This window comes from Amblyomma americanum, chromosome 3 (assembly GCF_052857255.1).
Source record: "Amblyomma americanum isolate KBUSLIRL-KWMA chromosome 3, ASM5285725v1, whole genome shotgun sequence".
Classification (NCBI taxonomy): Eukaryota; Metazoa; Arthropoda; class Arachnida; order Ixodida; family Ixodidae; genus Amblyomma; species Amblyomma americanum.
The window spans coordinates 199,948,724-199,974,325 of NC_135499.1; the positions used below are offsets into that span (position 1 = coordinate 199,948,724).

The window sequence follows — 25,602 nt, forward strand, 5'->3', positions numbered from 1 at the left end:
CTAACTCCGGTTGTGACTGGCAGCAATGTAAGACAGTTGTTAGAGACAAGCACATATTCAAGGAAGGGGGGGGGGGGGGGCAATCAATTTCAACTCCCCCCTCCCCCTCCGTTCTCTTGGTAATGCTGGAGCCAACTTCCAGCACCCCCCCCCCCACCCCCCCCCCACCCCCGCTATCTATAAGACATCACCTTGGGCCCCTCCAGAAAAAAAATTCCTGGCTAGGTGTCTGGTGAGAGACTAAGCTTCAAAGGGGCACTGAGTCAGTTTCCGTTATGTCTGCGTCGTGTTCAGCCCTCAAAGCTTCTGGCTATTACGGGCTGTGTGACCAGTGGGGCACGGACTGAAGAATTAGAACGGCGAGACACAGTGTTTTGTGCTATACAAGAAGCGCAGGCTTGCGCGGTTTGCTCTCCTTTAATTAAATCTCGTGTTACAAATAAACGAGCCTAATAGACCGCATGGGGCGCGTATATTCCGCTGTCAGTGCTCTATCGCTAGCCAGTGCACTTAGCATTCATTGGCTTATAAAACGCGAGAGAGAAGGCAAAGCCGTCAGCTTCGTGGAATGACTTAAGTAACAATTAATCACCTATGTCATTTTTCATCATGTTGAAGCAGAACTTTTTGCTGGGCTAGCTGGTCCATTCTGACATAAGCGCTCTTTCCTGACCCTTCTTCATTTCGCCTTCGGGCCCCTTCATTCGCAATGATCCTTTACTTATGTCTTCATCATGTTGGCTTAGATATACAGCAGCTAGTAGCACATGTCGGGATCACGACTATAAACGGAATCTAAAACTCGCTCTTCAGGATCCTTGCAATAAAGTCGCGATCACATCATGCATGCATGCGTAGGCGGCCTAACAGCGGAGGGAATACGAACGACCCCATTGCAGAGGCTTTCGAGAAGTAGGAACGCGTCTGAGCAAGCATCAACTACAGCGAATGTGGCATAGCGGCCATAAATTGCATTTATTAGGAACAAATTGCATTTGCCAGAAACAGCATTGGATGGTCCCCAACAAACACAAAACCTCCTCAAAGTCTCCCAGAAATATCCCATCAGGACATTTGGAATGTCCCCAGGAGGTCCTCATTTTTCCCGAAGACATCCAAAAACGTCCCCACAACTAGCCGTGTCCAAAAAGTTGTGCGTCCCAGGGATGGCCCCAAAAGGTTAATGCTAGATTTCTCGGCTCTGGCTCCATAAAATTATTTCTTCAGTTCCCGGGTTCGAACCCGACGGCGGCAGCTGCGTTTTTATGGAGGAAAAACGCTAAGGCGCCCGTGTGCTGTGCGATGTCAGCGCACGTTAATGATCCCCAGGTGGTCGAAATTATTCCGGAGCCCTCCACTACGGCACCTCTTTTTCCTTTCTTCTTTCACTCCCTCCTTTCTCCCTTCCCTTACGGCGCGGTTCAGGTGTCCAACGATATATGAGACAGATACTGCGCCATTTCCTTTCCCCAAAAAACTTATAAAAAAATTAAAATTTTCTTGCAGACTTCAGGCATCTAAGCGCACATATGTGCCAAACTTCAGGCACATGTTTGCGCTACAGGTGGTGTAATACATCTGTCCACTCCCGTGAATGCTTGCTGGCTAGGCCATTCTCTATATGTGTGCAAGTGAACGCCCCCAGAAAGAGTGAACACGGCCTGTAATTAACGAAGGTTCGAGCCCCTCGTGCACCGCCTTGTGGCGCAGAGGAGCTAGTTTTACGACAGATATAAAATAGATGCATCATAAACTTGCCTTTGCCATGCTCCGGCCACGTACTGATGGCTTGCGCAGATGTCACACAGGCTGCCATGTCGGTGGACCGGTGGCACAGGGAAAACCTGTTTGCTCGCCTAGCACGCTTATCGCCACCCGTCACGCGGAAGCTTGGCGAAAGCTACGTGAGGAGCGCCATGATGGTTCCCCTGACGTCGGGTGCAAGCCATGCATGTGCAACGCCGCCCCTCATGCTCGTGCCGTCTGCGTATTCACGTGCAGCCCAGGGCAAGCGGGGCAGCAGCGACACGGAGAGCTCGAGCGTCTCGGTGACGCCTCGCTCGAGCTTCCAGACCGAGTCGACGATTCTGTCGACGCCCCGGTCCAGTTTTCAGTACCCCGACTCCCCGCAGCACAGCAGCAAGGCGGGCGTTGTGGTCACCTCGTCACGGGCCTCTACGCGACGTTCGTCGACGGCCAGCGCGGCCGCCGCGTTCGCCGTGGCCACCGCGGGCTCCTCCAATCCGCCGGAGCCGCTCGTGGCCGCGGCCGCTGCCGCAGCGGCAGCGGGCGGCGGCGCCGTACCGCCGGGATCGCAACCGGCCAGTAGGGCCGGTAGCCGGCTGCCTAGCGCAGTTGGCGCAGACCTCAAGATACCCGGTAAGGCGCGCCTCCAATTAACCCCTTTTCTTGGCAGCAGCCATCTGGTCTCCCGGCTGCCACTTATTGATGCCATGATGTAGCTGCCGACTTCCTCCTAGGCTCACAGGAGCAAACGCAATTGCAAATGTCTTTAACCGAACGCAATCAAGTGTTTCGCCTGCAGCTTCATTTGTCATATATGCTGTAAGCGGCAGCTGTGTGGAGAACACTTCGTAAGGTTGATACTACTCTTGGATTAGCATAATGCAAACCCTTTGTTCACTGCTGACCTATGATCATGGCTGATGTCTACAGCCTCCCCTATGACAATGCTGACACAAGATTGTGACACTGAGATTATGCCTCTACGGCTGCGCCTCGATGGCTTAAGCTCGTTGAGAAGTTTACTTTTTCTCACAGCTGATAAGCCCAGTGGATAAGCTCGCTATAGGTATCTCGAAGAACAACGAGAAATAAAATTCATGGTATATTCACCGTTCTAAATATAGCACGAGGTGCTTTCTGAAGCAGATTATTCGAAATAAAAACACATTATACTTGCGCAAATACAGTAACATTGCTTTCGAGAAGCGCCAGTATCGCAGCGTATCGCAGCGTTGCTGCCAGAACCGCATCGCTTCCTGCGCTGGCTTGCTTGACCGGATCAGAGAAGGAGGAAAGGAATAGAGAGCCTGCCAATGTACCAGCAGAACTCAGTTCGTAACCATATACTAGTTTTCAAGAGAATTCAGAGAGTTAAAGTATTTACATTCCCATCATTCTGCTGTTCCTGCTGACGACAAAATAACATTAAAAAAGAGTGTGGCTGCTAACACATAATTCCTTGAAAAAAATACTAAATTCCGCAATTTCTCACGGAATCACGAAAAACCGGAGGCCTTAAGCATGGCACATTCAGTGGCTGCAAAGTCCCGCACTCACATCACCTTGGGAAACGCCACACCTTCCTCCTCCTCCAAGCGTACCTGACTATATAGGCAGTGCAATTAATTACGTTTGGATCCTTCTTTTTTTTTCTGTGTCCTTTCAAGAAGCTGGGTGAGAGCACGTGAATGATCAGTTCTGTATATGCACAGGAGCTGCCGGTGGGCCCGCCGGGGGCCCCGGACCGGCGGCTCTGCGGTCCAAAAGGGAATCCATGATCAGCACTGCAGCCACCATGAGGGTGCTAAACGTGCTACGCCATTGGGTCTCCAAACACTCCCAGGTCAGCATCCGTCCTGCTGATGACATGTGCCGAGCAAAACATTACTGTTTTGACCTTTTGGTTAAAGGAAAGCTGAGGTGCTTTCCAGAGAATGTGACGAAATTCAAGGATTTGAATGTATGAGGATTGCAGGTAAATCATGCCAATTTTTCTTTTTTCCCCTAGCGTTTAAAATGGTGACGTAATTGCTGATTAATCTGGGTTCAGACATATGAAGGAGTAATAGAATTTTTTCTGGCAATGGTATAATCCATTGTGCAATAATTAAGCTCGGCACACATAATGTGCAGAAGTAGTAGTTACTATTGGTTTGAAATCTGCATAAGAATCTGAGTTTATTTTCACTTCTACTTATTTCATCACATATGGCTCACAACACAGCACCGACACTTGCAGTGCAGAAAGGCACATTTATATTAGAGAGCTGGAACTAGATTATCAGCCTACCACAAAATACGTTTTCTATATTTTCTCCTTAGGTTTAAATGAATGAATTCACTCACTGAAAATGAAAAAGTTTTGGAAGAAATAGTTTTCGCTGTAGGCTGTTAATTCTAGCATCATTTGTTGAACGTAATTGTGCCTTTCTAGAAGTACTGCCATTTTCAGTGTGTGTATCTGGCCATTTCCGCATGTGTACACATTAAAATTAAAATAAACTGAAAATCTTTTGCAAACTTTTATCTTTTTTGTAACTATAACATCTGAGCAATATTTGTGCCAAGTTCCTAAATAAACATCACCAATCAATCAATCATCAACCAATCAATTCATCACTCGACCTTTAATTATACCATTGCTACAAAATACTTTTTATTACTACTGCTAATGTCTTACTCAACCGTAAAATCATCTTCAGGCTTCTCCTCCCGCACCGAAGAAGTGCAGAGAAACAAGGTGGTGATGTTGCTGTTTGTGAAAGCTCAGATTTCCGCTGCCTACGCCCACGTCCTTCCATGTGTCGTCCAATGCCGCCAAACAACGCTTCGCAGGTTTTACCTTCAGTGGCGTTGGTTTTCTTCCTCAGAGGAAACGTTTCTGCATTAAAAATATACCGCCTTTGTAGATGACACCATCATCGGGTCCCCTATCCGCAGCTAGGCATAGGGGACAGGTCAAAGTCGCCCACAGTCGAGCAAACTGCAGCACACACATGCAAGGTATAAACTGCACAAACAGAAGCGTGTGCTAACCGATGCCATTGTCACAACTTCTCACAACTCTCTCTCACATGTAAGTGGTGGTCATCGGCTTGGTGATATTCAAAGCAAATGCAGTAGCCACTGCAGGATTTCTACAAATTGTATGAACCACTGTGTTCAGGATGATGCAGTGTGTAGGGAGTGAGCATGGTCACCATGCAGTGGAATGCAGGGGCGAATGGTCATAACGGATTTGTGCGCTGCAGTGTACTAAAACCTATAGTGCATGAGCACACCCAGGGTATGCACCAAACCACCAACTTAAGAGGTGCCTTGCACCAAAAAGCCCCTCAATGAACTAAAACTAATGCCAGCCATTGAAGAGTGCCGCCCACCTCCTTTCCTGCGCATTCCCTTGACGTTCGACCTTCCCATTGGCCGAACGCCGTCACGTGTTTTCGTGCGCTTTTTCTAGCTTGTTTCAGTCCTTTCAGTGCAGTGACAAACAACGCGAGCAGCGCATGCATGCTCCAGTGCGATGCATATCACGATCATTCCGGAGAGCCTCTGCTAGTGCAGCACCACGTAGGAGGAGCCATGGTCGAAAAGGAGGAGAGTAAGCGGCGGCGCAAGAGGATGAGAGAGGAGATGGAGCTACTTTTAGATTATTGAGGGGCTTTACTTACACCTTGTACGCTAGCAGCCAGGTGCCTCTGCCTCAATTTCATCAAGTTCCTCATACAGTTGCACCACACCCTTGTACCAACAATTTGTAGCAACTCAGACGTCACTCTAACCCCCAATATTAAACTAGATAGTTGCCAAAGCACACTAATATGTGCATGTCTGCTGTTATCAAGCCTCTGCCCGTGCACTGCGCGAAAGTCACCTGTGCCTTGTGCACTGCAGGATTTTGAGAACGACCCGAAGCTGCTCCAGTTGACGACTGAGTTTCTAGAGGAGTTGGTCCATAACACGAACCTGCTCCCTGCTGAACACAAGGCGGCCGCCCAACTCCTGCACATGATCTCCAAGCAGGATCAGGACAAGACGAAAGTAGACCTCGACATCCTCTTGGCTCCTCATATGGTGCGTGAGTTCACTTCGCATTTGCAATGCATGCCAACAAACTCAAAAGAGATGTGCATTGTTAAAAACAGTTGAAACACAATATTACATATACATTTAAAATCTTGAGCAACAAAAATGTCCCATTAAGTTACCCTATGTTTCTTCTGGTTAATATGTTCCTGGAGAATGCGGTTTCACAGCAACTACATTCATAAGCTAGCCAACTTCAGATCGTGTACTAATCTATAGACCAACAGAATGTACGCTAACGTACGAGCGGGCCAAGCCTGGGGAGACGCGACGCAAGCAGAAGCGTAGTAGCAGTCAACGGTGCACATATACAATTGGTGGATCATAAAAAATAAAGATAAGAACTGTGACGGTTACAACGATGAGGCCATTTTTTGCTTTTGCCGTTACCGAACTGCATATACAGTACAGCGAAGTTTTTTTTTTTGTGCTAAGGACCATGCAGTTGCGGATAGAATCTCGAAAGAACCAGAAAAACTTCGGACCTCGTGCCAGCAAGTGCTCACCGGCCTTCAGAAATTAAGTTGTTTTGGATTACATGTTTTCGCAGACAATACATTTTTTCTTGCATTTTTTAGAAGAAGCGTATCAACTATTTACTGCAGCACATATTGCTCTCCTTCAGGGTAGTATTTTGTTGGGCATATTACAAGCCGAGAATAAAAGAGCGGATAGTTACTTTAAAACATAAAAAAAATTGTCTTCGTTAAGGAAGTAGTCACGGTACTTTCGAAATCTGACACCTGTGTAAATAGTGCCCCAATAAGCAGCATAATACGGTCTGGACTGCAAGAGGAACGAATAAACATGTTGCTGCCTTAATTTAGTAAGGTTTAGTAAGGCAAACCACAAAATTATGATCCGCACGCTGATGCCAAGCTGGCACTGCGCAATACAGTAATACCAGCAAAATATAAAGAAAAACTATGTGACCAACCTCGTTTGCCATATTTTTCTTCCTGTGTTGTTGTGCCCTTCAGGCTGTTACAAAGACTATGTGACCAGGTACGGTACATTTTTCGAGGTATTATTTTGAAGGCGGTCACAGAATTTTAAATACCAAAATCGACTAACGCCAACACACTGTCATCACGAGCTACTAAGTTCAAGGAAGTATGTACGTTTACTTTTCCAACACGTTGCCTACAATGCTATCTTCATGAAAATATGCACAACATAGGATAAATAAATGAAGAAAGAAGTACTACCAGGCAGAATTCAAGTGAGCACATGCTGTGCTTTGTTCCTCAAATGCGCAGCACAACATTAATGTGTGTTGACGAATGTAAAATTTGCAGGGCCTTATGAGTAGGCAAAAATATTGCGGTAGTTTCTCGCCAGCGTTTTGAGGTAAAATTCGAATGTTATTGTACAGCTTGCACGTAGTGCACGCGTTTGATCCTGGCCTGAGAGTTGATAAGAAAGCAGTACCTATAGGACAACACCTGAACATCGGGTGTCTTTCAACGCCAAAATAAACTCCAACAGAGCATGACGAGCTCTATAAGTGATCTCATAGCTCTGCTAGAGGAAGTCCTGATGTTTCTTCTTGAAGGGCACAGAGGATCAAAAAGTGAAGCAGTATGATGGCGCACATGTCCTTCGGAGCCCTGTTTGTTGCGTTCAGCTAAGGGTTCATGCTCTGAAGGTCCTTTGTGTAACTTCTTTTGAAAATGCTGCAGACACCAAGCAAAGAGACTGTTGAGTCCTTGTCGGCACTCGAAATCGCCGAAGGCATGACCTACCTCGACCACAAGATATTCATCGCCATACGGAGCGAGTGAGTAAAGTGCACATTGTTCTAAGTACAATTGTTGCTTCAAACATCAGTTCAACTTTTTTTTTTTATTTTTCGCACGATGCCGAACCTTACGTCCATTCCTCGCCTCTTCATACAGGGAGTTTCTGGGTCAAGCCTGGATGAAGCCTGAAAAGGCAACCAAGGCTCCTCACATTCTTCTTATGACAAGGAGGTTCAATGATGTGAGTGTTTAAGGTCTTGTATTGTTCATGTTGTCAAGCTACCGTATTTAAAAAAAAAAGGGCCACATTCTGACGCTTCAAGCAGACCAGGGCCTGCGCACATAGCAAGAAGCGCTCTTAAATTTTAAGTACAAAAAGAGAGGCGACTGTGTTGCTCTAGACTCAACCTTTGTTGTGGCACCCTTCCTATCGTGCACAGGTGAGTCGTTTGGTGGTGTCGGAAATTATGCGCTGCCCGGAGATGTCCAAGCGAGTGACCATCATTGACAAGTGGTCCGCCGTCGCCGACATCTGCCGCTGCCTGCACAATTTCAACGGTGTGCTCCAAATCTGCGCGGCCTTCATGAACAGTTCGGTGTTCCGCCTCAAGAAAACCTGGGAGAAGGTCTCAAAGACGGTGAGACATAAAGTCACTTCATAAGGGCTCAAATGCAGAGCGTGCGAACTGCACGCGTGTTGTATTGTCTTGTATCGTAGACGAAGCAGACGATCGACAAGCTGCAGGCATTGGTGTCGGCCGACGGGCGGTTCCGCAACATGCGTGACGCCTTGCACCGCTGCGATCCACCCTGCATTCCGTACCTGGGCATGTACCTCACCGACCTCTCCTTCATTGAGGAGGGCACGCCAAACTTCACTGAGGAAGGCCTGCTCAACTTCTCCAAGATGAGAATGGTAGGTCTGTGCACACGGGGCACGTGTCGAGGCTTCAGATTATGAGTATTCAACAACACGAAACAGAGGTCAAGGCAAGTTCGGTTCGGAACAGCTTTACTTATTACTTGTTATCCTTGCCTTTGATGTCAGTAAGTCAGGACGCCCAGGCAAAAACGAAGCATTGGGCATTCCAACTAAATAGAATTGGAATTAAATGAATTCAACAGGACAGCCAATTGGAATCATGAATCCGATGAGGTAGCCCCAATTAGTTTTTAGAGTGGAAGCTCTACTCCTATGCGAAACCTCAAATTCATGTTGCTCCGAAGAATGACCTTCAAGAGGCGCAGCGGGGGTGTGGCTGTGACGCCATGCCATGTGACTCGCCACGCCTCGGCGCAGCAGTGGCGCGCGGAGCCGGCGGTGTTCGCTCGCCTTCGCAACTGCGTTGAACAACGTCATTCAACAGCCACCTCGCAGTTTCTCTGAACCACGTGACTGGCCATTCATCTGATAAAATAATTAAAAGTGCGAAGCATTGCTTGATGTTTGCAGATAGCCATGGAACCAGTGTTTCAGATGTGTATCGTAGACGGCTGGTTGAATCTGATGGTTTTTATGATGAAGAATGTCAACAGGGCGCTTTGGCAAATGATAGAGCAAGGAAACGTTAAACCACAGCAAATCATGTGTGACCATGCTTAATCAAGCTTTTGCTGTGTAAACTAGATTCAGCCGGGTTGAACCTCAGCTAGTTTTTCTACTTCCAGTTGGGCATTCCGATTGGTTCTGCCATTCCAACTGGATCATCCAGTTGAAAGGTCCAATTCCAATTGGCCAAATACACAACTAGAAATTTTCAAATTGGAAAGCACAACTGAAAGCCATTGATTTCCTTGACTGGGATCTGCATATTGCTCTCTACAATCACAAAACCTTGAATTAATTAAATTATTACAACAAAGGTCAGCAGATTAATGTGCTGAAATGTTTTCCTGATTTCCACCATTATTGCAAGTCGTGATTATATAAAATAACTTCGCTCAACAGACAAGCGCGACTGGCTCCAGAAAAAGGGTCCCATGAATGGGGTATAGAAACCCAAACGAAGATATCCACTCAGTGGGCACACTCTCATCAATCTGTTGTCACCCCTTCAGGGTTGGAGTGCTCCTATGGCTTACGTGTAGTGGATGATTGCCTGTGGTCCACTTGGAGCTGCCACTTGAGTTAGGAGCCAACAGCATAACTGTTCAAACTAGAAGCCACAATCGGAGCGTCCAAATGGAATGTCCCATCTATTCCGTTTGAAGCTTCCAATTGAAGCTTCCAATTGGTTTTAAATACACAAATGGAAATTTTCCACTTGAAAGGCCCAATTATGAGCCAATGTTTTTCTTTTATTGGATAGACATTCCCATTGGACCCGATGGTTTCTTTTCTGCCTTGGAGGGAGTTAGAGGGATGAAGAAGGTGAAAGGCACACGTGGGCGTGAAACTGGCAACGACTTATAAAAGACAGCTTTTATTTTATGCCATGCAGAAGCAGAACCATTGTCTCTAAATTCACGTGGTCCAATATAGGTAGGGACCTTCGTTTTCAGGTTATTTTTTTCACAGTTCGGAGGGTACAAATTGGGCAATATTTTTTGTTCAAATTAAGGTACAAATTAGGTTATTTAGTAAAAAATTTCATAATTTGGGTTTTTTTAGGCTCCTTTTTTTTTACAGCAAAAGACAATTTATTTACTACAAGCGGTTGTTTTCGTGCGAGATACAAAGCGCTTTATTTTTGCTCAATATTTCACAAATAACACAGAAATGACAGTTTCTGCAGAAAAAAAAAAAGAAGTCCACCAAGTAGATTCTTTTTCGTCGATTGCATTTATTTCGTCGTGTAAACTGACAATCTCCTAAGCAGCACTTCATGTGCACGCAAGACCTGCCTGCCTTCCACACTGCGAAAACAGTAATTAAAAATTTCAGAGGGTATGTATCTATTATACGGGCAAGAGCCCTGGAACAGGACGTCACGCTATGAATAACGAGCCTGAAGAGTGGTTTAGGATCACCAGTTGAACAAACACTCCTTTGACATAAGCACGGAATAAACTTTTGCTAGCTCTTATAGTCTCATCCTGTCATCTTGTCTTCTATGTGTTGTCTTTTTGCGCAAAAAAAAAAAAATACTTTCATGGTATTTCAAGCACAGAATATCCATTAATTTACATTGTCTTTACTTTTGTTCAGGAAAACGTGCATTCTCTAAGCCATTTCATATATGTGTATATCTTAACGAGCCTCTCATTCCCTTGCCCTTATGTGTTCTCTAAAAGCGACATTTTCGGAAAGAAATCAGGTTTAACCCAACTCTTAAGAAAGGCATTCGGGGTGAAAGAATCAGGCAGAATCTGGTTTTACCCGAAAACGAAGGGCTCTAGATATAGGCTGTCAGTTGTAAATCAGCACTGCTCACAGGTGTAGCTTATTGTGATGTACAATTTTTTTTTCTTATTTCAACTAGCTTAACTACACACATACTTCTTGGCACAGACGTATATGTGCATGCTTGGCTTGATTTCAATTACAAATCTGCTCTGTGCATGACATACAGTCGGGCCCACTTATAACGAACCTGGGGGTCAATTGAATTGCGTTCGTTCTATACGAAGTTCTTAGTAATTGGACTCCCCAAATTGAAGCCATATTACAGAAGCACAGAGGCAGGCACTTAAAAAAGTGTGTAGTACACTTCTGCTGCTTCGAAACAGGCCCTATCATGATGTTTTCCAAGCTCTCCAGTTCGGTAATGCACTTCTTGTCAAGGTTTTTGCTGACAACAGTCTGCCCTAGGGACGCGATATAATCAATTGCGGTTGAAGAGTTCACGGCAGCTAATGGTATGTCGACCTCCTCCTCATCGCCTTCATCAGTATCTGGTCAATCATGCAGTTCTTGTATTCCGCACACAATGGCCTCGTCTGTTCGTGGCTCTGCGATGCTGGCGTCATCATCCGCATGAGAGAGTTCTGGACATTCGCATGTGTATAATTAGCATGTGTATAATCACATGGGTTTTTGACGACGTCGTCTGTTGTTCCTGAGCCCATGCAGTGCACTCGCGCAGAACGTATGAGCTGTACCATAACGGCGCTGTATACTGCCTGCACGTTGCCTGCAAGCAATAGCAACAAAGAAGGAAAGGAGATTATGCAGGCGATAAATGCCACGTGACCGGCTGGGCCAGGCGGCATACCACGTGACTGGTACTCAAACTTCTCAACTCGCTGCCATTATTTGATCACCGAAGGTGCACAGTGGTTTTGCTTTCAAGGATGCCTTTGTCTTGCACCCAGTTCACTTCTACTTCAATTTAAGGCGCTTTAGCCAACTGGCACACATGCCGCACTAATTGACCTTGTACGCGTTGTAGCTCGTCAGCGTGTTCTGGGCCTTGTTTATTGCTTTTATGGGCCGCAAATTTCTTTCCGAAGCAGGGCCACGGTGGCTGGGAGTAGACGCTCTTCGTCTTCGTGCTCATGGGAAGCACGTGTTTTTGGACGGCACGGATGAGTTATTTATATATTTAGGACGCTAAATGTGCCTCACGGCATAAAACGTGATGCCATTAATGAACGTTATTACTTTAATAGGTTACAAAAGGGCATGGAGTCCAGTAAGGTGTAAAAAGTCACATAATCCTCGGGCATAAATGTTTTTCGTTATCCACAAGTTGAAATCGGAGTCATTGTTTGAGGACAGGCCTGCCTCTTGCAGAACGCGAGCGCGCACCAGCGAAGTTCCTGGGCAAGTCCACAATAGGTGGTGAACAGTGGTGTCAGAAGCGGGGGTGTCACAGTGAGGGCATTTTTCTGGCGCAGGAATCTTCTCACTTTACGGCGCCTTCTCGTTTGCTTCAACGGAGTGGTGCGGCCATAGTCGTTCGTTGCATCCGAGACTCATTTCCCTATATATATATTTTGACAGTGCATCACCACGGGTCCGTAATAAGCGAGCATTCGTTATAACTCCGGCAGTAAGAACTGAGCTCGACTGTATTTCCCTCCTCACTGCCACCATCCACTAGCGTATGGAGAAAAAAGTTAGATTTCATTCCGTCCTGAGCACATAGCTAAGAATTAAGAAGTGCACTGAGAAGTGACTTGCTTCTCTTCATTCCACACCTAAGAAAAATCCAGCTTTGTTAAACTGCTATGGGCAGCTGTGACTAAGCTCTTGTCTTGATTTATTTTTTTGACTCTCGCCATCCTTCGTAGCACGTATAGTTTGCTATTCATGTCATCATAAAAATAGCACACCACCAACTCCCAGCTTTCTTCTGACAAAAAACAGCGCATTTACAAGCAGGCAGTCAATACAAAGGAGATAAAAGGTTCAGCACGCTGTTAGGCGTGTCTGGCCAAGCATGGGGAGGTTCCTCCCGATTTCTTTCAAAGTTCTTGGCGTTGTTTTGCTACTACCAAATTACATTTTGATAAGCATGCGAGTTTTCACTCTGCCCTTTTAGGAAAGCTCCCTTATTCCCCACAATGAACATGCGTCATTTGATATGAGGACAGCAAGAACCCCACTGGAACCATTGTGCGTGCCTTGTCAGAGAGCGGGGGGGGGGGGGGGGTGACGGCGATGGTAACTTGATTTTAATGACGTGAGGGCATGTTGGCTAAACAGCGCCATGGCTAACGGGTTTAGTTTGCTCACGGTGGAGTCAAATACCCATTTTCCCTTGCTATTTACTCGTGAGAAGCTAATCACAAGACCAGGGCAAAGCATTATACCCACTGAAAATCCGGGAGTGCCCAACAACACTGGATATCCAACCCTTTACCTCCCGCATACCCCCGTCGGGAGTGCCCCCGTAGTTTTCTGTATTCTAGCTACTTCAAAAAGAGAGTGGCTGGAAGCTGAAGAAACAAACAAATAACAGAAGCAGTTCGGGACCCCATTGGAACATATAAGTGTGACTGCATGGGACTGTACATGTGCCTTTGTGTTACATATGATTATTATTTTTTTGGCAGGCAACAAATCCAAGAAAGACCGAGCTCTTAATTTGGTCCTCTTGGTGCTCCACCTCTGCTGTTTTCATTGATAGCCCACACAACAAAATCGATTGCTTGCAGATTGCTCACGTGATCCGGGAGATTCGCCATTTCCAGCAGACTCCGTACAAGATTGAGATGATTCCGAAGGTAAGCTTGGTTTTCAGTGGCGAAACGCATAGGGTAAGGATCATGGCGCGAAGCGGTATCTGCGAAAGTTATTAATGCCAAAGCATTATATGGCCCACTTCAAAAGGTTGTGCGGCAAAATGTGTCAGCACGATGACATCACAACTTCAACGAGTAACTATGTATAAGTTTGATGTAAATGAGTAATTAATGAAGGCTGTAGTATGTGGCAAAGAATGATGTCATATTGTTAATGCTAATTAACATCAAATCAGTTAACTTGCTGCAAATTAGCATATTTAGTGGCAATTAATGTCAAATTAGTTGAGTAAAATATGATTTGTACTAATGATGATGCAATTAGGACAGTTGGTACTAATTAACAAAAATGATGTTTTAATAAGCACCAAAGTTGGTAGACAACAAAGGAATGGTGGAAATTAAAAGCGCTGGTTTGAGCAACAGTTATAGCGTTACAACTGTTCCAGCGATGGCATCACTGGTTGACATCAATGTGGTCGCAGTATTCCTAATACATGCACCAAAATTTTGAGCGACCGTTTGTAGTACAGCATTCCGGCTAGTGCCATAGCATTTCTCTTTGCATATAGCTTACATGTTTTAGTCAAGCTGGAGGCTAGCTTGTGACAGGGGTTCAGACCAATGACATATGCACCTTCAATTTCATGCTTTCCGGGATTGCATTTTCCCTTAAGGCACAGTTGAGGTGTCCACCGAGATACGTGAGAGTTACTGCACCCTAAAAATCACCATACTGTGCACATTATTGAAGCCCCAGAGCGGGTTTAACGGTGCTTTGAAGACACCAGTTTGGAGGAGTATATGTATCCGGCTTGTACCAAATTCACCTGCTGCTGTTGTAGCAGGGCAAAAGAGGAGAAAAGCCTGAACTCAGAAGTACCATTACTGCTCCTAGCTTTCTTTTGCAATTGCAAAAACGATGACTGGGCATCTCCACAGGTGTTTAATTACCTGCTGGACCCGGGGCGGTTGATGCCTGATGAAGAGCTGTATCGGCTGAGCCTGTGCCTGGAGCCGCGGTTGTCCCGGCTCGGCACAAAGGTCACGGCGCCCCCATTCGCCCCGTCCTATGCCCCAACCACATCATCCTCGTGAGCACCCCCTCCACCCCTGGGACCCACCACACAATCCCCCATCCCACAAGCGCTGCCGTGCACCCCGACCAGGACTGCTCCCGGCAGGCGCACTGGTAAGGCTGACACACATTCTCATCTCACTACTGTCACAGAAGCATTGTGAGGAATTTCATTTTATTCAGGACAGTAAATGCAATAAAACATAATGTAAAGGCATTTATAACAGCTCAGTTTGATAAGGCTGAGTTATCTAGCTGCACCCCTGTAAATATTCATTGATTGTTTAATCAATGAATAATGTATCATTAAATAGCAATTGCCGCGGCCGGCAACAGCTTTTCCTTCATTTTTACTGTTTTTTAATTAACCACTACCACTACTACTACTACTACTACTACTACTACTTGTTGCCATGCTTATCAACAAAGGGCTTCAACTTACTGTATATTATGAAGTCCACTTTACCAATTGCCATGAAGTTATCTTCTCAATATATTGTGACCTCACCGTTTTGAAAGAGCACGAATATAGAGCTTGTGGTTGGCTTGCACTTTAGAAGCTTCTTCATGTGATGACCTTATGCGAGCTGAGTGGACGGCATGTGACGCGTACCGAGCCATCCCTAATCGGGAGAAGAAAGGCAGTGGGGGACGATCGACACATGGAAAACTAGTTCAGAAGAAAAACTGAACAATTTTGCCCACTCGGCCACATACGGCCCTTTAACGTCACATTGTTTGCACCAGGGAACGGTCCGATCAGGAGTAGTTTAGCGCAGTTACCGGAGTTCTCAAAAACCATCAGTGCAGTTAGCCGCCCTAGTGCAGTCTTTCGCTTTTATATAACTGTATGGTTTAGCTGAGCTCCGTTCTCAGTAAAAATGACGTATCTGTAAACCTCTCAATCAAGATGAACTTAGTGTTCCCTTTCAATGTCTCTTTAAAAGAGCAGCACTTCTATTTTTTCCCAAAATTGCAAAAAATAAACTCTGAACACAAGAGGCATTAAGTATGCAGAGCATCTAGCTGCAACTGGGGCACCTGCTGCCTCTATTACAGTAGATTAAAAATCAAACTGTGACTGAACACAGATGAATAGTTATGAAGAACAGCCGGTCAGTGCTGTCTGTTACCAGTGCACCTTAGCACTGCAGGAACTGAACCGTAGACCACCACAAAGTCTCCTCCAACAATGAGTACAATAATTTACAGTGAACTGACAGGCCGGCCACCAGAAATTGACCTGGGCAATCAGGTCCACACATTGAAAAGAAAATACAGGCAGTGACAACTCCAGAGCTTTCTTTTGAGGGGGGGTGAATGTTGGGGAGAGCGACTGTTCCAGTCCCCCCCTCCCCATTCCAGGGCTCCTGTGCAGTGAGAAATCACTCCCACTGAAAATCGGCTCTCACTTTCCTGTTTGTCTGTTGGTTGTCTGCGGAGTTGCCAAGTGCATTTGCGCTTCAGAATTTGCTTGATGTGATGGCCTCATGCAAGGTAATACAAGGTCACCGTGCATGTGTGTGTGTGTATTCACGGTGTGTACATGTGTTGGGGCAGGCAATTAAGAAAAAATATATAGTTACTAAGTATTCAACGAGAGGGGAAAGTACTTAAAACTATTTTACCATCATTACATAGAGCTCATGAGCAACGACACTGCATATCTACGGTGATAAAGGTGCACGCTTTTTTTTGTACTTAGCAGCACAGGCGAGACTGCCCACAGGGGTTTGGTCAGTGGAGCCAACAGACTTCGCACACCGCCCAAAATCTGCACCAGTCGAGATCCACGTGCCTCCTTCCAGAAGCAAGCCTGACACTGCCCTACCCCCTGGAGAGAGAGAAAGATGCAATCCGAGACGAGATTCCGACATCTCGAGAAAGCAGTGCGTGACCAGTCGCAACTGCGTGGACCCAGTACATGTAACTACACTGCACATATCTGTCACCTCCTTCATCCTCCTCTGCTTGGAATCACACACACACCCTTTCTTGTGTGCTTTGAAGCACAAGTGTGACTACGCTTTCTCGCACGACCTACCGTGCACACAGTTGACCCACTCCAGAAGAGATGCACGTCAGTATGGCACCGACCATGTGAACAATGGAGTTCAGTTTTCAGCGTCAGTTGGCTGCTGCTTGGGAAAGTCACCACTTGCAGAGAACCTTTGTGTTGCTGTCAAATAAGTAGCAGTTAAATAATTCCCAAGTAGAAACACGTTAGTTGCTCGCTGCAAAGGGGCGTAATCAGTTGTAGATGCTATTTTTGAAAGCTCTTGAAAATACGAAATAATACGCCACACAGCTGCAGCTGTCGCAGCATAAGTTGCAAATGCTTGTGATAGATAAACAGCAGGGGCACCATGAACTGCACCAAGCATTAATGACAGATGTTGTGTTTTTTGCAGATCAAATCTCGCGGAAAATGATACTGCGGAAAATGCACAGCGTCAAAAGAAATAGAAAAGAAACAGTCACTGCAATACAGTGATGCGTATGTCACCAATCTGAAGCAATCCCTAAACTGACACCAAAAAGTATGTGCACTCTGAAGCTTGCCAGGTTTATAAAAAAAATTAGGCAGCAAATGCTTCTTTGTGAATGTGTTTGTAAGTCAAGTGAGTGCATTCCTAAGCAACAGAACAGTTTAAGAGACTGCATCAGGCTTATCGCGTCTTTTTTTTTTTTTCAAGATCTATGCCTGTTTGCAAGAAGGCTAAATATGTGTTGTGTACATAACTAACTTGTCTTTCGTTATTTGGTGCTTTAAACTAAGACCAAGGATGTTGCTTAGTTCTTAACGCCTGGTGCATTTCACACCAACCTCCTTGTATGAAAGTATGGGGAGTCTGATAAAGAGAGGTAGGCAGCAGGAATTTCAAGGACAAACACTTGATTTGGCGGCACACGGCATAATGGCCACAAGGAAATGTCTCAGGCAATAATTCTACATGTCTAAAATTTTTTCAGAGGTAATAAGCATGAATAGGCACAAAAAAACTCAACTGACGCTACAGCAGCATGATTTTGGCTCAGCAAGCCCACAACACACGCATATGCAGGATGCTATCCTGATGCTACACGATAAATTGTTGCAATATGTTTTAAATGCCAAAAGATTTAAAATACCAACATAGAGAACACTAACTTGTTGAGTCCGTAAAGAGTGATAACGTGCCCAGCTAGATGGAATATGCTACACATCAGCAAGATATGATGGCCGCCTTGATTCAATTAAAAGATTAGTACAAAATATTTCTGCATCTAGCAAACGAATTATACAGCATCTTGACTGAAAGCATACTCCTAAGCTTACAGTGCTAGGTAAAATCAAAATTTCAGGTGCTGTTGGTGAAGATATTAAGGGTAAAACAGAGCTGGGAAGAAAATTTTAAGTTAATCGTGTCAAAGAGGTTCATATTTCTGAAAAATGCTCAAGTACCATTTGTCATGAATCAGCTGCCCCGTTGCCCCTCGGCTTTTGCAAATTGTTCCTAATTACATCTGAAGCTAAATTTAAAACTTTTCTGTAGCACAACAAAAGACAAGCGACGAAGAATGAGATGATTATACGCAGCGCTGTGTGTATCATTTTGTCCGTCGTTCCTTGTCTTTTGTTGCAGTACAGCTAGGAAATATGAACCAAAAAGCCCCAGCTTGATGGTAATGAAACTGCTACCCTATACGAACACTTGGGGCATTTTAAAAGCTATGTGTCATCATTTCTTCACTTTTGCTACGGCTGAACAGTATTAATAGACATGAACTGTTCTAGCACTTTAGCTTTAGCACAGAAAGCTCTCCGTAAAGCAAAAAGAAAAAAAGCGGGGGTTTCAACAAGGAATTGGCAATATGCACAAATATTCGAAAAATATTGCATAAGAAATGTTGCAACATAAGAACAAAATATAAGGTTTTGCATGTCAATGCTTCATAATTAACTTAACAGTGTGCAACCATAAACTAGTTCGCACGAATGCACTGCATTGACCTCGCACATTCCAGAAGTCAGCAAGACCAATATTTAGCACTAGCACCTCAAAAACACTGTTTACAGCTGAAGAACTCCTTCACAATCAAAGCAGTCTTTGTGCGGAGACATGCAGTTATGACAGAGGGAAAACATGCCGAGCTGACTGGCTCACTTCAAGTTTACCATGATATTCTCAATGTAACGTGTAAGCCCCGCACTCATGTTATTCTCCATGTTGTGGAACCAAAGCAGCATGCCACGTAAGCATTATATAGTACCTTGCCATCTGCATTTACAGCATGTTGCACTGAGGCAAATGACATTCTGAGCAACTCAGAAGTTAGAAGTACATGCAGAAACATACATGATATATACATAACCCTGTTGTTTGTTGAAGAATCTTGCAAAGTATATATGCGTGTTGGCACGTGAAGCAGTGCATCTTCGGTGTGTCCTTCTGTGAAAGCACCACTGCTTTGTTTACCCGGGCTCCCAGGCTATCAGCAAGGGCATTAAACAAGCACCTTTAGCGAGGAGAATTAGTGAGGCCTCCACGCAGCCATAGCTATTGTTCCCAACCTTTTCCAACAACGTGAATTTCTCCATACACTGCAAGATATCTAGCGTTGGTTGTTAATGACACAAGACTACATTCAAGTGCAACGGGATATAACCTTCGCGGGCCCATCCAGAGATGAAGCGCAGGCTTTGTTTCAGGCAAAGAAGCCAGAGCAGAATGTAAAGCGGGCATACAAAGCAAAGGTTGTAGCAGAAAAGCAGAGCTTCGCACTACACTGTGTCCTCTAAGTGTGGTGCTCCATTTTCGTATTTTTTTCCCCAGGGCTACGGCTCAAGATGCTTCTCGTACCATGAAAAAAGAAAGAAAGGCTACCACAAGCACACACACATACACACACAAACATGCACATACACAGATTCTCACACCTTCACAACGATAGGGCGTAAATCAAAGTGGTATAAGCGTCCACACAGCCGCCGCCCATCTGTGGTGTTGCACTGCACCACAAAGCGCAAACTCAGCGGCTCTCCATGTGACCTAGTAAGCTGCTACGGTGCAGCACTCAAAAGGCTACGCTTTCCATAGGTTACCCCAAAGCCTAGATGATGCCCGAGCCTTCAACTACAGAGATGAGAATGGAAGCTAGCTCAAAACTGCGTCTGCATCGAAGCAGGATCGGGTACCAAAGCAGTGTGACCCAGCTAGGGCACCAGTCACAGCTAAAATTTGAACATCTGAACCCCTTTCTCAGAGATTCCTCTTACTCTCTTTTTGTTTTCAAACACGTACAGCGTGGTGTTCTACAAATGCAGAGAGTATATACATACATAGCATCTGATCTCTGATGATGTAAGCATCATGACTGAAGTAAGTCTGGGTACTAAGCCAGGGTCGCACCACTTGGCACTTGCAATGTCTCAGATATCATCTGAATGTGGTACGAATACGAGAGAGATACTATACTGTTGATGATGGCAGCCTCCCTGCTGCCATGAGGTTAAAAGGCTCTGATACATGTATATATTGCACAAGACTGTTGTCCTCATCGTTACTTTACGCCTGTTTCACTGCTTCTGAAGTTTGTCGGAAGCTGAAAGCGAGTCTCTTTTTTCCGCCAGAGGCGAGTATGTCCAAACCTTGAAACATTTCCTCGAAATGCAACTTTGCAGAATGAATGTGCCATCGTCTGTTGCTATATTTGGCTGTCCCTGTATATACAGAAACTTGCACCATCTTGCTATCCTCCTTTTCTTTCGCATTGCTCAACCACAAACTTGAGAATTCCTTATGTCACACTGTTGAAACATAAATTGGTTGCCATATTACTACAACGGCAAATGGTGCCTTTAGAGAAGCACTGAAATGTTATGCAGCGTTACCAAAGTCTAGTTCCAGCAAACGCTCGCTGGTTGTAGTCAATAATAGTCAAGCTAGATCTGTTAAGAGTGCGGTTAAGCTTCTCATATTTGCCGTCGAGAGTTTCTAAAATTTTTATTAACATACATTACTGCTATGGGCAAAGTATCATAACCAAACATTTTCACACTGAAGAGTGTGTGGTCAGCACCATATCAGCAGAGCTCACTGACAATGTCATTGGAAGAACATTACTCTCGTTAATTCTCACCGGAGTTAAAAATGAAATATTGCAGCGGAAGTGATGCTTACTCAAATTGTTTTAGTGTACACATATTCAAGATAACAAAGTTCAACACTCCACGGTCAAGTACTAATACTCGTTAATAGCTACAACACTTGAAGCACCAGTTGTTCCTTGGAATATGTACTTTTACTTGGCGGAAATTCCTTCCCAGCAAAGTGTATTTAAACTGGTAGAGCAGAAAAGCACTAGAAAAAGAAGATTCCAAAAAATATAGTTTCATTTTGTGCAGCTAAAGATATCCTATATGCCAAGCAACGTGCGTGGCAATACTTGTATGTGCAAGTAATGCTAGTAGAACGCACGGATTGCACAGGCGAGATCTATTTCTAGCACGACCCACCAGCTTCGCTTTCCTACAAGGAGCGCGAAAGAGGTCTTGGGGACATGCAGCGTCACTGGAGGCAGGAGCATTGTTGCAGCACCACCTCACAAAACTTGACGCAAACAAATATGGATCTCCCAAGCAGCGTTCGCGTCATATCCTCTGCTGTTTGCTATGTGTGTTGATGTAATGAAACTGCTCCTAGCTGCAAAGCCCATAGTGTGTTTATAGCTTTGGGCATGTGTTGGCTGCGGGAGAAACATCAAAAAGGACACTATAATTTTACCATACTGATGTTCTAGCACGTTGTAAAATTTCCTATCTTGTATATTATATTTCTTTCTCTCTCACTTTACCTTCTGCCATAACAACTTCAGATCTTCAATATTTGCATGTTCATAGCTGATGGCTACCTCGGCATTATCGCAACATAACACGCACAAAGCTTCAAACATGTAACAGCTTACCTGAAGTACAGGAAAGCGCAAGTTTTGCTTCATGAACTTCGGCACACGAAGGCATAACCTGACCCATTTGCATCAGTAGTTCTCAATGGCTGATTCAAAATGAATGAGCATGAGTGCACAAAGTAAGCAAATAGGGAAACTTAAAACGGGCTCTGAAAGGAGCTTTTATAAAGTTGCAGCATGCCTGGGATGTTAAAGAGTGCCGCTTCATGAATATCCTCCAGCAAGTATTTTTTTTAATGCGCTTTTGTAGAAGCTGAGTTATCTATAGTGAAAAGTGTAATTTCAGCGTCTTCATGCCATTCCCTCTCCTCTCATCACTTTTTGTTGAGCCACCAGAGCTATGCAGGTTACTCGTCGCGGCCATGGTAGCTGCCTGACATCTGAAAGAATCTAACCAATAGCTATCTCTGAACTGGTATACACAGGAGCGTGTAATGGGGGAAGGTGCGAGCATGAAAAAGTCACTGAAAACAGCACGCCAACTTTCACGCGTGACTGTGGGTTCTCTGCTGCATGTAGAAGTGTATTGTTTGGCTCATGTGTTCACGACAACACAATGCAGTGATTGAGCGAGTTGATGTGCTGTCCGCAGAAGGTGTTTCAGAGCCCCTTTAAAGCAACGATTCCAACATTATCAAGAGCCGGTTATCTTGAAAGTGCTTGCTGTGGGATCCAAATGAAAGAGAAAGAATTGTAACATGTCGCATGAGCCTGGACTTGTGGCCACCCACGCATGCTGATATTGACGGCGGTTGCGCGTACCGCGGCAATGGCCAATGTGATGTGCAAGGTTTTAGTTAAATCCTCTAGCTGCCAGTTGCTTCAATATCATGCATTTTCTTCACAGACACCGGAAACACAAACCGCAACCACTGTCTCATTTACCTGTACTTATTTTTTTGGTATCTGAGTCCACCTGCGTGCAGCAATTGCAAATGCTCCGAGAAGAAGCTCTCTATTTAAATAACTCATCACTGAACAAATATTCAATGAGAAATAACTTGCAGAAACCCTAGACAATTAGATGTCATCTAAGTTACTGGTTCAAGCTCCGTGCAAGTTGCATGCAGCAACCTTTGTATATGCATGCGCATCAACTACACACAGGAAGTTGCCCGCAGAATACCGCACAGTTAGGTTTCCGCATTGCCTCGTGTTTCGGAGAAAGCATATCAAGGAAGTCAAAGAAGACACCATCTGGTGACCAGGTCTCCCCATTATGGGCACACCTTTGCCACAACACAAAAGTGAGGCAGACTAAAGTCGGAATGGCACAGTGAAGGAGCAAGAGCAGCTGTACAGCTCATATGTACAGCCTTACCCTTTCACACATTTAGCCTAAATGCCCGCCAGTGAGCTACACACACCATGCCAAAATGCAGCATTTTTAGTTAACGCCAAAAAAGAAAAAAAAGAGACGAGAGAGAGAGAACAGAAATACTATTGTATCGTACGTCTCCTTGCGGAACACCACCTTATTCACCCTTGTGTGGCCGTTGCGATACTCATGTAGCTAGGACACTTTGAAAAGCTCACAACCCGACTAGGCCTATCGGCCATAGCTATAGACGCTGCCCGCAGGACAAAAATGGCGGGTTTCAAGGAAGGAGCTTTCTGTCTTTTTCTTCTCCTCCTCCAACACACCAAGGAGGAAAAAAAATACATATATTAAAACACAGGGAGCCAGACGAGGGGAAAAAGACGGCACCACACAAAAGCACTACATACACGCAGACACGGGGACACAAGTGAGCTGCAGTGTAACATAAAATGTAGACAGACTACAACTAACGAACGCGATCAAGCAGCAGATGCTTTTTTCCTTCTCCGTGATCCCTTTTGATGCCCTCATCAAGGCGTGCCCCTTTTCCAAATCGTGTTTTTTGAGCAAGAATAAACACTTGTGTTTCCCGCCGCCTTCTTTTATGTGTAAGTCGTTGGCATGTGTACCTACTTGCAAGTGGTGGTTGAACAGCCTTTGCACATCTCAAGAATGTACCTAAATTTTCATGTTATTGTCATCTTCTTTTTCATTTCCCTTATTGATAGCCATCAAGAGCACTTTTACCTCTTTCTAGCATTTATAGCCATGAACTGCTTCCCCTTATGTTACTTCGGCAGCCTGATTTCGATGCACCATTTTGATACTTGACTGTAAGTGTTTGACATGCTCTGCTAATCCCTGTACCAATCTGTCTTTTTTTCCCTACAGTCTGTGTCTTTCACTTGCAACAACAAAAAAATATCGACTCACAGTTAAGCGTGTTGATATACAAGTGTCACGGCATGCCCACCTCAGTACAAAACCCACTTATTCTACCTTATGCCTCCACAAGGTCTGCATACCAAAGACATGCCACCATACAGATACCTAACTTTCAGCAAGGACAGAAAGCTTATTTTACTTCATGTAAAACTGCATTAATGAAACCAACAATTCTCTAAATAGAAGCTAGACGTACATTGTCCTATTTTTTGTTTTCATTCTCCCCAAAACAGATACGTTGTGATCTATTTTCCATAGCACTACAACACAATATTCGGCTACATTTGGTCTTCTACCAGGTCATTGACAGGAGCAGCCATCATTAGACACCGTTAGCATCCAATCAAAGTCTGCGGCTGCCACATGCAACTAGTTTTACAGACAAGCCGTAACAATAGCACTTCACGCCTGCGCTTGGATATCAATGCAGCTGTTCAGCAAACTTGTACCATAACCACCCTCCTGTACATTCCATGCAATTAGTCCTCGACGAATTTTCCTTGCACAAGTTTTGTTGTTGTCCTGTGACAATCACACCAATATTAGTCAAACTACTGTTCAGTGTATTTCGATCACTTTTTTTCTCGATTTTTTTCTTTTACTTAAAACATTAAAACCTTGACACATCTATCCTGTCTTCAGCCCCTAAGTGAACATACATAATGGAGTGCACACTGTTCATTGTACTCTCCTATTCTCTCCATGATTGTACATGCCACCGTCAAGTCACGCCTTGAAAAGTAAAACTACTTTACTTCAGCTGATATTGTGCGTTCCTTTTCTTTCCCCTGAACATCCAATACATACACAAGTGTTTATGAAGCTTTCGTGCCACATGGGCATTTCTGATGGTTCAAACAATTACATATAAAGAAATGTGAACTGTTGTGATGCACATATTTTATTTATTTACATTTACATATTAGTGCAGAGCTTCATGGTCCAAGCAGCAAAGGCAAAAGCAAAATACAAAGAAGGAATGGCTACATTGCTTTGTACAAACAGTAATTTATACAAATATTTTATAATTCATGCATGAGAACATGTAGATATAAAAAATATTTAATATGTCTTCGGCGCATCTAAAAAGGTCACAAAATACAAGCCAGAAGAACTGTCTCGGTGATTAAAAAGTACAAGTAATGACCTTGTGGAAGTTCTCACACGTGAAAACCTCTTCAGGCAGTAAGTTTCATTCGCAGATTGTTTTTAGAAAAAATGAGAATTTGTGGAAGCTTGTTTTTCCGAAGTGAGGAGTTAAGCTATAGTTGTATGCGTGTCATGTTTTGAAGGTTAACAATGGTGTGACATAAGGCACTACCAAGGTGCCAAGCTTGCCATGAATCAAGGAGTACAAAAATTCTATCCTTGCTATCTTTTGTCAGGTACAGAGGGATTTTATTTGGTTAATTTTCATAAGGAGAGAAGGAGAATCAGAATCCCTGTATTTGTTATAAATACACAGCACAGCATGCCTTTGAACTTTTTCTACCTGTGCAAAAATTTTTTCAGCAAGAAGGTTCCACACCACAGTGGCACACTTGAGTTTCGGCCTACTAATAGATGCATAAGCTATTTTCTTCATGCTGCATAGTGCTCCTCTC

General features: G+C 44.5%; 1 protein-coding gene across 1 annotated transcript in view; it reads left to right on the top strand.

Annotated features, from left to right (window-relative positions):
• The window catches only part of LOC144125860 (ras-specific guanine nucleotide-releasing factor 2-like), a 306,954-nt gene extending 282,199 nt beyond the window's left edge, over positions 1–24,755 (top strand). The window contains exons 22-31 of the mRNA XM_077659607.1: positions 2,002–2,379; positions 3,459–3,589; positions 5,641–5,820; positions 7,515–7,612; positions 7,731–7,815; positions 8,015–8,212; positions 8,293–8,490; positions 13,617–13,685; positions 14,646–14,895; positions 16,487–24,755. Coding sequence (XP_077515733.1) covers positions 2,002–2,379; positions 3,459–3,589; positions 5,641–5,820; positions 7,515–7,612; positions 7,731–7,815; positions 8,015–8,212; positions 8,293–8,490; positions 13,617–13,685; positions 14,646–14,801 — 1,493 coding nt within the window. The 3' untranslated portion in view covers positions 14,802–14,895; positions 16,487–24,755. The remainder of the gene's footprint in view (positions 1–2,001; positions 2,380–3,458; positions 3,590–5,640; positions 5,821–7,514; positions 7,613–7,730; positions 7,816–8,014; positions 8,213–8,292; positions 8,491–13,616; positions 13,686–14,645; positions 14,896–16,486) is intronic.
• The last annotated feature ends 847 nt before the right edge of the window (positions 24,756–25,602 follow it).